The 13810-nt window shown below is 33.6% G+C and overlaps 1 protein-coding gene across 2 annotated transcripts in view; it reads left to right on the top strand.

The window, feature by feature from the left end:
* LOC150101169 (solute carrier family 25 member 44) overlaps positions 1–13810 on the top strand; it is an 80556-nt gene that overhangs the window by 39337 nt on the left and 27409 nt on the right. For both annotated transcript variants that reach the window (XM_090401778.1, XM_090401779.1), the window contains exon 3: positions 11797–11924. In XM_090401778.1, coding sequence (XP_090257904.1) covers positions 11797–11924 — 128 coding nt within the window. The remainder of the gene's footprint in view (positions 1–11796; positions 11925–13810) is intronic.

Raw genomic sequence — 13810 nt, 5'->3', positions numbered from 1 at the left:
AATTAATAGTGATTGAGAGCATGTTGTTTATTTGTAGGAGAAAGAGGGTGGGTGATAGAACAGAGTCCTGAGGCATTCTAGAATTGGTGGTGAAACTCAGAGAACATGCTATCTTAGAAAGTTGGTTATAAAATTAAGAGGATGGTTTGTAGACTGAAGGAAGACAATTTGCTTAGCAGGCCTCAGTATCAAGCAATTTGAAAACTATGGAAATAATGAGTGAAATCACACTTCTCCAGACATTTCCATGGCATGTCCAGTATTGGTTTATATAGGCTGAGGGATTAAACTTGGACCTAGATCAGCAGAATTTATACCTGATGGTTGCTCATGAACTAGTGGGCTTTTTGGTTGTGGGGAAGTTGACTGACTGTTGATGATTTTCTTCGTTATTTTGAAGAGGAATGAAGTGATGGCATTTGGTTGGCTGGTAGTTAGATAAGACTTTTATCATGCTTTTTTTTTGGAATAAGTTGAGTATATGCTTTCTTTCATGCAATTGGATAAGTGCCAGCTGAGCATGCAGGATAGTAGAGACAATAAAGGACAGGGCTTATCTCTGAAACACAATGTTTTGATATAATTAATGAGATACCATTGGGACTATAAGTCTTTGTGTCCAAGTTGCTCATTATTATTCTGGTTGTTTTTTGTCAAAAAAAAAAAAATCACTGGAGGTATATAGTGCTGAGTTATTGGTATGGTAAGAGGTGATTTTCCTTGGTCATCTATGCAGAAGTTGGAGGGATGAGAGAGCAATGCTAGGATGTCTGCTTTTGGTGCTATATAACAGTGGTATGATCTGGATGAAAGGTGGAAGCACAAGTGAGTGGTGGCTTTTGCAAGGGACCAGAAGGGATGACTTCTATTTCTGCTATTGCCTATTATAAAATCAGATTTGCATTTTATGATTTGTTATTCATTTATTGTGTGTTTCAACTGCATATAAAACCAGCGTTTCTTGCAAGCCACTAATAAGTTGAGTTTTTTTTTTTTTTTTTTTTTTCAACTGCTTTGGTTTATCTTCTGTTTACCTAGGGCTTGGAAAGTGTAGAATTTTTGGTAGAATGGGATGGGGGAGGCGAAGGCTTTCTTGCTAGTGAGGATAATTTCAGTTTCTTGCTCACAACAGCTGCTTGGGTCAGAAGAGCAGACCATGGAAAGAAAGAGTACACATTCCTACATTTGCTATGCCAAAGGGTTGGGAGTGGTGGGATAGGGAGGACATTATCTGTTGAGACAAAACTTGCACAACATTATGTTCTGAGAGGAGAGGTGACATCTCTGATGTATCTGGAAAGAGAATTAAAAAAGATTAAGGATATTGGGTGAGTGGAGAGGGTTATCAGGAATTTAGTTAGGTAGAGCTATGATTTGCATTAAGATTTGCATTTTCTTTACAGTAGAAACTTTCACATCCCATTCAGCTTGGTCTGGTTTTGGATAGCTTCACTATTTGAATAGCTGGATTGCAAGCCTCATGGACAGCAGATGAGTGTTAAATGAAATGATATGGTTACTGAATGTACTGAAATTAAATACTGTAGAAGGTTGACTTGAGTAATATCAGTATTTACAGAATATTAATTAGAGGAAATAAATTATATATGAATATATGTTATAGATTCTGATAAATATGAAAAAAACACGTCATATGAGTGTGATATGAAGAAGATGGAGGTGTCAAAATATGATAAAGGGTTGGTTTTTTGCATAGAGAGCTGGGAAGAGTGAAATATGTCGTTCGATTGTGGAAGGCTGTCATTAAATGAATTTAACGTGTTGTATGATATTCACTATGATAGTTACTCCATGAAGGTCTGATAGTTATAATTTCATTTGTACAAACAAAAAAACTTTACAAGTAGAAAATTGAAGGTAACAATCAACTTCCTGAAAATAAATCTAGTCTATCAGAGGAAAAATACTAGTTCATGTTATGTAATTGGCTTTTTTTTTTTTTTTTCCTGGAATTCTGTTCTGCATTTTTATCATTTTTCTTTGTCATTTTTTTTTTAAGTCTTTTTGTTCAGATGTTTGAACATTTGTTTCTAATAGATTTTTATACCTCTGTAGATTTAAAAGTGGATCATGCTAACAGTCACCACTGATGGATTAAACTTAAATCTGGTGTGTGCCAAGATTAAAAAAATGAAAATGAGTGATTAAAAATTTTAGATGAAAAAAAAAAAAAAAAATGCAGACCAGAGGCATCCAGAACAAAGAGTGTTGTGGCCAACTGATTTGAGTTTCAAGTCCCTGCATATATACAATACCATTATATTATAAGATGATCATATTATAAGGTTAGTATATGTATATAATTTAATATCTCATAACAGTAAGAACTTTGGTGTTATGGTTTGTGACTTTGTTGCAAATCATTTTGCTTGCCTTCATATTCTGTATTGTCAATATTAATAGCACTGTAAAACAAATCTGAATCTTCGTGTGTGTGTGTACATGCACGTGCGCTTTATGCAAAATATCATTTTTATAAATTCAGGATTTATAAAAAATCATATTCATATCTGCAAAATTCATATCTGATTTCAAAATTCTTTAATAAAAACTAAAATATAATTATTATTAAATAATGAAGTTTTTTTTTGCTGTAATTTTTTGTTAGTAAGCTTCTTTTGGGTTTCCCCAAAGCTAGTATGCTTGAATTTCATGTTTCTTGGAACCTCTTCTGTGGTGGCTATGTTCTGACAGAGTCTTTGACCATGCTTCATTAGTTATTCATATTTGTGGCTAATAAAAATGCCATCTTTTATTTTAGTTATCTTTGGGAATTTATTCCTATAAATGCTACACTGTTCATATTTTAAGAATTAATAAATTTTAAGCTCACTTTAGTGTAAAATGGTGTCAGCTGAAATGACATGTATTTTATACTTGAGTGAAAGTATAAAATACGTGTCAGCTGTACTAGACATTTGAAACATTCTTCTGTCCTGGAATAAAATTCTGTCTAATAAATTTTTGCACTAAAATCATTCATATAATACGAATGATTTAGTTTAAAAAATTTGTAATCAGCACACCAAAATACATAACAGTTACTGTAATTATACACTGTTTGCAAAATTCATGCAATTAGTTTCCATTACTATCATTCAGCCATATATAAATCACTGCTTGTTTAGAAACTGTTTTATACTCTTAAAGAATCACTGATCTATGCTGGAAAAAAATGGGCAAAAGAACCAGGACTTTGCTTTGAAGTTGGAAAATAGTTTTTAGCCACTTCAAATTTCTATTCAACAAAGCTGGTTGTATTAAAATTTATTTTAATACGACCACTGAAACTTGTTCACTACCAGCAGTGGAGCCTAGTGCCATATGTTTGGATTCTCTTCTGAGGAATGTGAACACCACCACCTACACAACATGCCTTTTGACTGAGAATGTATACAAGACTACTAATGGCTCACCAGAATGAGGATGTAGGCAATGGTTACTGCACACCAGATGGAATTCTTTAAAAGTTCAGCATATGCTCAAATTGTGGTACTTAGGAACAGCAGTTTGATCATTTTAACATGCTTAGGCACTGCAAAGCTTATGCCCCATCTTGTCTATCTTAAAAAGAATAGTTAATCTCTTTTATGTTCAGTTGGCTAATATTTTTTTGTTCCCCTAATATAGTAAGCTTTAGATTTGTCTGTATACATTTTTGTCTGACAACTGTGTTTATTTGTGTGTGTGTGTGGGAGGGGGGTATATTTGAATTGTTATGTATTTTTAAAGTGTGTGATAATGGCAGTATCTGTTCTAGAGAATAACAGGTCATTTAGTTAAAGTATAAAAATTTTATTTTAACTGGATAATTTATGAAATACCTAAATATTCTATAGAATAACTAAGTAGTTCTAAACAACAAATACCACTCCAGCCTGGTTGGCCGAGTGGTTAACATAACCGCTCTCCAGCCAGAAGGCTGCAGGTTTGAATTCTGCTGTGGGCATGGATATTTGTCTATGAAAATAGTGATGGTAGATGAAGGTAATGGTGGTTAGTGAATTGGTGGAGACTGAGAGTTGTAGAGTAGGTACCCTCCCTTGATGAGTCTTTGGACTCCCTGGAGGTGTTGTGTATTAATAATAATAATAACCACAGTAATTAACTTTAATGTAATGAAAGTACAGATTTCATACAAAAAATAACAGTACATCATCGGTGTGTAGAAACAAGCAAATCAAAGAAACAGGATGTTTCTAGGCACTGATAATGTACTGTTATTTTTAGTGCAAAATATCTGTACTTTCATTTCATTAAAGTTAATTAGTATGGTTATTGCGTAATTTGTTGTTTATAGTCATGACACAGGTACCTTTTAAAGATAAGTAGTTCTAGTTGAAGTACATAAAATATATTTTGCTGGATGTAATTGTGAATTATTTGTAGCTTGAACCATAAGACATAAAAAGATTTGGTCTTAAGTTTACAATCTATTTAAAAAAAAAAAATTCTGTGTAAGACATACTGAGGCTCGTATCAGTTTTACTTGTACCTCTTAATGTTCTGGATGTGCACCTTGGAAAAGATGAGCATCACCTTTTTCCCAAGGGCTATAGAATAAGGAGTTATTACAAGATCGATGTTTGATGTTCATGATGAAAAAATTTTTTCCCTAAAGTGCCACCAAAAAAAAAAAGTGTCTTTGAATGGTATCTACAGTGTAATGATTCATACAGGTTAATTTATTTTTAATTTTTACTTATTACTTATATATTTTTATTTTTTGAAATGTGTATGTAAGAAAAGATGTCAGGCTACAAAATGTTTGTCAATTCGAATGCCATTATAGTACACATTTGGAAATAAATGCCTCTTTTCACGTTATATTTTTTTTATTTGTATTCATTGCATTTATAAATTTATGAAAGTGAAATTCATTTTTTTTAAGAAATAGAATGCTCTTGTAACATTTTGCCAACTAAATTTTTTTTGTATACTTCAACTAGAACTATTTAGTTTTTCTATAGAACAATAGATTTTTCATAAATCGCTAGGTTAAATCTGAAATAAAACTCTTCAGACTTTAACTAAAATGATTTATAGAATAACTGAATTCTGTACTTCAAGGATAAAAAACACACACATGCATATATATATATATATATATATATATATATATATATATATATATATATATATATATAAATTAAATTCTCTCTAAATTTCTAATAACCTAAAAGGAGCAAAATTAAGATGAGAAGAAAAAAAAATTTTTTTAAAAAAATTCTGTAGTATTCCTGGACTTCCTAGGTGTGTGTGTCTGTGTGGCAGAGCAGTTCCTTTAGAAAGGTAAATGAGAAGCTAGATACTACTCGGTTTTCTCCTTGTGCCACTACTGTATTACTCAACATACTTCAGTGTAGATGCAAAGTTGAAAAGTGGTGAAGTTATGAAAGCGGGTAGATAGGGAAAATTCTTTTATGTTTCATTTCTCTTTGGCTATAAAATGTGAATGGATTTGTAATATCCCCAATATCTTTAACTTAGAAAAGTCAAATCAAAGCCTTTTAGGCTCAATATTCAGCTATTATAATATTTAACCAGCTATAGACAGTTCACTTATGCAAGATATACAATTTTGACATGGGATTGCTATGATATTGAACAGATGCCATTGCCTCTTAAGTTCAGTGGGGTGGCAGAGCCGAACAGCAGGCTCATACATGTTGAGCCTTGCCTACAACCAAGTAGTATTGGATTTGATGGGTTTTGCCTGCCTCTGTGTACAGCTGAAGCTTAGCATGGTTGATTGTTGCTTGCTGCTGCATAAAGCTGAGTTTTGGCACAGTGCTCTTGGATGGAGCCAAGTGATCATAACAGACTATTTTGGAGTAATGGGACAATGTGCTAAAAGAATACAGGCTAGTTTTTGGAATCTGGGATGATTTGAACAAAATTATCACCTAGTTTTGGATGATAACCAGTAGTTCGAAATGGCAGTGAAGCCTTAATCAACAGCACTACCAAAAGGCAGATATTTGTGCATCTGGACAGAGTTCATGTACACTGTTTTTCAAAACCTAAGGATGAACACTATTACTGATGATTACAACTGCAAATTCAGAAAATCAGCTTGTGGCAATTTGTATAACTGATAATTTTGAGTAGAAACCAGTACACATGCAAATTTTCGAATTGTGTGCAAAAGGGGGTCACATGGTAGCACTTAATAGGATCAGAGGATTCATAATGTGCATGCATCCTCTACTTTTTTATCTTCTGAAAAATGTAATTCTCTCTGCTATATATTTTAATATCTTACTGTGTGCCTGCCAGGAGTTCATTTAAGATGAATCTAACTTTCTGACATAGTGGTGCTACTGGATGGAATGAGATTTTGTCTTGTTTTTGTTTAGTTTTCAAGACTCTTTATATTTTTGTTCAGCTATCAGACAAGTGAAACCTAAAAAAATTTTTTCTTTGGTTATGAAATAACAATGGATGTTTAATAACCCCTATATTGCACTTATTTCTACAAATAAAAAAAAATAAAAAAAACTTATTTTAAATTGTGAAATATTAAGAATAAGTATGGATTTAATAATTAAAATGAATTCATGATAAATTATGATCTAGGAAAAGGAATTTTTCAGTGTTTTTGGGAGGAGTCTGTCTGGTTTCTTAATAAATATTTCCTGCTGCTGAAAGAACTCAATCAATATGTATCTGATGCCAAAAGAAAATTTCTCTGAGAAATTGTACTGTGGAATAAGTTCACTCATTAGTCTTAAAAATTTTTATTTTCAACAATAGTCTGTTATCTCCAATGTAGTCATTTCAGCCATGGCGTAATGCAAAAATTTTGCCTATTTGCCATCTACATCTTTTTTTTTTTTTTTTTTAGATTATTTAATTTTATACCACCCTCTCTTTGTGTGTGTGTGTGTGTGTGTGTGTGTGTGTCAAAGATACCAAGTAATTTTACAAGCTAGGTTTTAATCCTTTTTCCCAAGTAAGCAAACAGACAAGTAAGTCAAGTTTGCGCCTGAACATAGTTCAGGTCTGAGGCAACTTGTAATAAAGGTGGAGTAAGCTCTGATCACTTTCCTTAGTATTTCCCCCAAATGCAAAGCACATCCCCTTGTGGAGATTATGATGCTATGCATTAAAGGGAAGGGCCACTACCCAGACCAGTTTCGACCTTTATTGAGGTCTCATCAGTGGAGCCAGACCCAAAAAATGCCAAGGTTGAAGTAATGTAGAGCTTATAAATTTTACTTAAGCAAGTTGCCACTTGGTGCTTTGACTTGTTTGCTTACTTGGGAAAAAGGATTAAAACCTAGCTTATAAAATTGCTTGGTATCTTTAACATAGTATATACCCAGTGGTGTGTTGGTAAATTTTTAACAACCGGCTCGCTTTATGAAAAATTTGATTCTTCACAAAGTTCTATTGTATCTTCAGATGTCTTTGTTTCTGCTTCTTCAAATTTTGTCCTTTTAATGTTTAAGAAGTTTCTTCTATTTCATTTTTTCAACTAACGGCTATCCACTTTTTCGACCAAAACACTAACCCTGATTAAAATTATTTTAATTATTAAAAAAAAAGAAAAAACCGAAATAAAAACATATATTAAAGAAAATTTCCTATATTCCTACAACTTACCTATTATTAAATGAAATCCTGAACAAAAAAAAGTAACACTAATATTACCACTCTTAGTCGATCAAATGACCAGAGACCGTAGCCGTCGCGACGAACTTTTGTATTTATTGATAGTACAACAATGTTGCAAGTTCTTGGAAATTCGCCGAAAAATAAGGTATTATTGTTTATTCAAATACCCAGTTCGGGAGGTTTGATAACATTTGTGTTTTAATGAATACAGACATTGTTTAGTAAATAAAATCGTTTCCAAATTCCCATTCGTAAATTGAGTTTGTGTTTTGTGAATTCTCCTTTATGCATTTATTTTTGATAATAATATATGTAAGTGTTTATTATATAATTTCAAAATATTTACGAGAAAAAGTATATACCACCATTCATCATCTATCCTTTCATAAAGAATTTTAATAACCGGCTCGCTAAATTTGAAAAATTTAACAACCGGCTCGCACGAGACGGTCCCAACACACCACTGTATATACCTAAGGTAAAAAACTTCCTACATCTTACTCTCATCCTGAGATTTTTATTTAATAAGGTCAAAGCACCTTGTGGCAACTTGTTTAAGTAAAATTTATAAGCTCTGCATTACTTCAACCTTGGCATTTTTTGGATCTGGCTCCCACTGATTCGACCTGAATAAAGGTCGAAACCGGTCTGAGTAGTGGCTGCTGCCTTTAATGCATAGCATCATACATTTCTGCAAGGGGATGTGCTTTGCATTGAGGGAAATACTAAGGAAAGTGATCAGAGCCTACTCCACCTTTACTACGAGTTGCCTCAGACCTGAACTATGTTCAGGTGCAGACTTGACTTGACTTGTCTGTTTGCTTACTTGGGAAAAAGAATTAAAACCTAGCTTATAAAATTGCTTGGTATCTTTAACATAGTATATACCCAAGGTAAAAAAACTTTCCACACACACACACACACACACACACACACACACACACACACACACACACACACACACACTAGGGGGGGGCTCTGATGCCTACAGCACCCCCCCCCCCCAAGTCCAGGCTGCTAAGCTAGTTCTCCATTGTTTTGAAATGTCCAACAAATTGTTCTTCATGAAGGCAAACACATTGTTGGACGTGAAACGTTTCAAATTTCGGCTTAATGGCTTATCAGCTTAACGACTTATCGGCTTTTCAGCTTAACGGTTTAATCGGCTTATTGGCTTAACTTGGCTGAAAACAATGCAGAGAAAAAAACGTGACATAAAAACATTTCATATTTCAGCTTATCAGCTTAACCTGGCTTAAAACAATGAAGAGACAAAAAACGTGACATAAAAACGTTTCAAATTTTGACTTATCTTTTTATATATAGCGTGGATATATATATATATGCTTTTATGGTTTCATATTTCAGTTTCATTCTTTTGTTTTATAAATTCATTGCTATGCTCACATTTTTACATCATTAATCAGAGATGTGTACCTGTTTTTTGTTTATTTTTCTGTATCACCCAGATAATTTGTTTTGTATATTTTGAATCTGCATATAAATAATAATTTTCAAATATTGCTTTATTATTTATGCCCAATGTTTTCTACGTAATACTACATAATACAGACTGAAATAAATGTACCAAAGAAAGTATCTATTGCAAACAACCAGCTGTTGTATGCAGTCACGCAAAGTAAAGGATGGCTTTTCCAAATTGCATTTGTTATGACTCATGTTTTTGCTGAATTAGCCGAAGCTGAATATTTGAAAAACACACTAAATTGACCAAACACCAAAGCAAAACTGAATGTTCAGCACATCCATACCATATTGAAGCATTTTACTCTATATTCAATTGTTTCAGTTACTATATTTAGAAGGGACAGAGGCTTTTATCTAGGAACTGATAAGAGATGGTTTCCTGTTGTCTTCAGGTAATCCAATACACTATCATCTTAAGAAAGACATTGTAGGTTCTTATCACCAACTACAACTTTTTTTTTCTGGGCTTTTCAAGGGTGGTCTGAAAAGTTCTCGGCCTAACAATGAAAAAACGAATTTATAATTTCAAAATTATTTTTATATTTCAACATAATCTACCTTAAGACTAATACATTTATTCCAGTGATGTTTCAGCACCATTATCCCATCCCTGTAGTGGTTCTCAATAAGATCTGCAGAATACCCCTCTACAGCTTGATTCGAAGAAAAATGCTGACCAGAGAGGAAGAGTTTTAGTTTTCGGAAGAGATAGAAGTCAGAGAGAACCAAATCTGGGGAATAGGGTGGATGTTCCAATAATTCATAGTGCAGATTCCTTAATTTTCCCATTGCCAAAACACCTTTGTGGGCAGGTGCATTGTCCTGATGAAAGATGATTTTTTTCTTCTGCAAACCAGGTCTTTTCTCACGAATTTTTTCATCTAGTCTGGTTAAAAGATCAGAATAATATTCTCCAGTTATTGTTTTACCCTTTTCAAGATAATTAATAAACAAAATGCCTTTAGCATCTCAAAACACCAATACCATGACCTTTTCTGCTGATTGAATCAACTTTGTCTTCTTTGGCGCTTAACTGTCCTGTGTTTTGACTGCTGTTTGGATTCTGGTGTGTAATGGTGAATCCAAGTCTCATCCATAGTAATAAATCAATGCATAATATCAGTTTTATTCTTGTTAAAATGCTTGAAGCACTGTTCAGAGATTTTCATGTGAGTGCATTTTTGATCTGCTGTGAGCAAGTCTTGCACAAAGCATTTTCATTTGCAATTCTTCATGCAAAATATATCCTACATGTTTTTTTGAACTGCTTAGTCTCAGCAATTTCACGCACTTTGACTCCCGGTCTTCCAATACCATATCATGCAGTTGATCAATGATTTCTGGTGTTGTTACATTTTTTGGACGTCAAATAAGCACGTTTAAACTCAGCAGCCCATTTCTTAATTCAAAAACGAAGGAGAAGTGTGCCCATAAACTTTTATGAACTTTGAACTAATTTCTTTTGCTGGTAAACTTTCTTTTACAAAGAATTTTATAACCACACTGTACTCAATTTTATCCATTTCAAGGGATACAGACAACACTTTTGCTTCAAACAGCTGTATAAAACAAACTACTTGGTAGAATGACTTGCAATTTTACATGGATGCTTATGACAGACGCACCAACTTAGAAAAAAAAAATCTTGCCGATAGTGTTGCCGTCTATGGTCAAGGCTGAGAACTTTTCAGACCACCCTTGTATTTGATCTGGCTTCTAAGTTCATCAGTCTTTGCTGCAGGCAAACAGGATTTTTTCTCCCAGATACTCATGTGTTCAGTCCTGCAACTCAGAAAAATTTGATTGTCAAAATCAAAATACATCATATAATAATGTAAGATTCGGTTAGCAATATGAATTTTTAAATAGTATTTGAAGGTCATGTAGCATTAATGGAGAGGTCGATACAAACAGTTTCTAGTGATAACAATAGTTTAGTTTATCCTTGTCATCATTGCATAAAGCATCAATTTTTGCCACATCTGCAATTTAGCAAATGAACATAGGCTTCTCATTAGTTAAAACTGAAGAGGAGGCAACTTAATTTGGCAGCATCATGAAGTTAATCTTAGACTGTTGTATATCATCCTCAGTGATAGAAGTAGGTGTACCAAAGGAAAGACCAATGAAAAGGTGGATGAAACTGGAGCTAGTTCCATGAGAAAATGGAACTGTACCTATTTTATGGAATACTCTCTGAAAAATGAGAGTTTAATTGATGATAATGAAGAAGCAAGGATTTACCATTAGGATCAGGAAATGGAATGTCAGGTATGAGGATAGATTGAAAAATATCAATTACAGAAGTTGGTATACAGGAGGAAAAGTGATTATTTAACTGAGTCTTTTGGATAGAGGAACTTTCTAAATGTACACAGAACTTTCACAGGATTGTAATCATGGAGGTGAGAGGAAACAAATGGGATCATCTGTATAAGTTGCATAAAGGTGTATCAGCAATGAAAGTGTCACCTAAATATTTTTTCATGATGGTGAGTGACTGGAATGCACTGAATATTATTCCACATATTTGCTACAGAGGCATATATGTGGCACATTATATAGTTGCATACATTTAACATGCATTTTAATGAATGTTAAACTGCAGTTAGCAGAATATCACTGCTTTTAATGCACAATTTAGCTCTATTTATTTTATTTTTTTAGATTCTTTAGCTTCTGTATTCCCAGAATGGACCTCCCATATGTTTATACACTGTTTAGCAGGACCTCTGAGTGGTATGACTGTAGCTACCATAACAAATCCATTGGATGTAGTGAGGGCAAGAATTCAGGTAAACCTTTGAGTTAATACATATGCAGATTGTTAGTTTAAAAAAAAAAAATAGGTGTTTGAAATAACCTAAGTTGTTGTCATAATGAGTAAGTGCTGTTATCATACTTGCATCTCATTTAAATTAACTTATTTATAATTTACTTATTGTATTGATATAAGAGCACATGCAACTAGAATTAAAAGCAGTCTTAAAGAACAGAATATGGTGAATCATCATTTGTGTCATAAATTGATCCAAATTCATCAACTACTCGGCTGCCTTTGTCAATACGCTCACTCAGTCCAGTAGGCTTTTTAACCATAACATTATTATAAAATGTCAGCAAGAGATTCAAACATGATCTTCCTTTAGTAAACCCTTCATTGCAAAGTATGGATTCTATATGTGAGCTCTTGCCATCTTTTTCAGAATATTCCCAACCACTCGAAATATACTGACAGATCGAATTACACACATCTGTCTTTGCTCTTTTCCCCACTCTTGTGCAATGGGATTATCATACTTTCTTTCCACTACTGTGGAATCTTCTGTGTGCTGAGACTTAAATTATACAGCCAGAGCAAATGCACAGATAGTTTAGATGAACTCTTTTATCATCAGTCCCTATTGCTGCATTCTCATTCAGATTATGCAAGAACTCTAGTACATCCTCTCATACATCTGAGTTCTTTTGTCCAGTGTAGAGGTAGCACTGTGCTCCATATTCTATATGTCAAGTTGATATAACCAGAATGGACCTCCCATATGTTTATTCACTGTTTAGCAAAATAGGCACTCATTAGTTCCTCATCTCCTCTGTCTTCCACCCACATACTATTAACATTTGGTGTGGTTATTTTTTCACATTCATCCTTTCTTTTACTTGTGACATGATAGTATTCTTATGGGTTTCTTTAGCTTCCAAAGCCATTTTGCATCATCTGCAAACAACTGAATATCTCCACTTTCATATTTTCTGCTATATCATGAATGTACAAAATAAAGAGTAACAGTAATAGTTCAGAGCCCTGGATCACTCCACGAGTCACCCTCATTTGCCTTGACTCCACTCCACCACACAACACCTGATTTTTGTCTATCAGCCACCTATCCATGTCACTAGCCTCATATCAATTCCCATTTGCTCCAACTTACGTAATAGTTTCCATGCAATATTTTTATCAAATACCTTTGCAAAGTCCAACAGCATCATGGCATAAACATTTCCTTTATTCATTTCTGCTGTCAACTTATTATAAAATGTGAATAAATTACTGAGGCAGAACCTACTACCTTTTATAAGGCCATTCTTTTCCCTATAGAGTATCATATTTCTATCCATCCATTCTGAATTTTACTTTTTAATCAATTTTTTTCAACACTTCAACCACCACTGCAGAGATACTAATTGGTCTGTAATTTGCTAAGAGCCACCTTTATGTAATGAAACTGTCTTACTCTCTTTCCACTTCCTTGGAGCCTGCCCAGAGTTGGGACTTGAACATTCTTGTAGCACACAAGCATACATACTGTCCAGACTCACTTCATTATTCACAATGATATTTTTTAGTATACTGAGTACCTCCGGTTCATCTACCTCAGTGCTCATATCAATCTGTCATCACCTCAGTAGCTGCAAAATCACAGCCTGGATGATATACCTTTGCAAAGTAATCACTTAGTAACTGAACTATTTCTTCTGCTTTTGTCACTTTCCTACCATCAGAACTGAGTAAAGTTATCTTTCCATTCATTCTGTGTAGTGAAAAAAACTTTTGTATTTACTTTGACCTACTTAGCTAATTTTCTCTCAAAATCTGATTTAGCCTTCCTTACCTTTGCTTGTGCTTTATATTGCTCATGAGCATAATGATCACCTTGCTGTTTATATTCCTTCCAAAATG

The sequence above is a fragment of the Typopeltis vanoorti genome, chromosome 12 (genome assembly GCF_054136105.1).
Source record: "Typopeltis vanoorti isolate ZY-2024b chromosome 12, IOZ_Tvanoo_1.0, whole genome shotgun sequence".
Classification (NCBI taxonomy): domain Eukaryota; kingdom Metazoa; phylum Arthropoda; class Arachnida; order Uropygi; family Thelyphonidae; genus Typopeltis; species Typopeltis vanoorti.
Note: the sequence above shows the minus strand (reverse complement) of the source record. Positions and strands in the feature narration are given on the sequence as shown.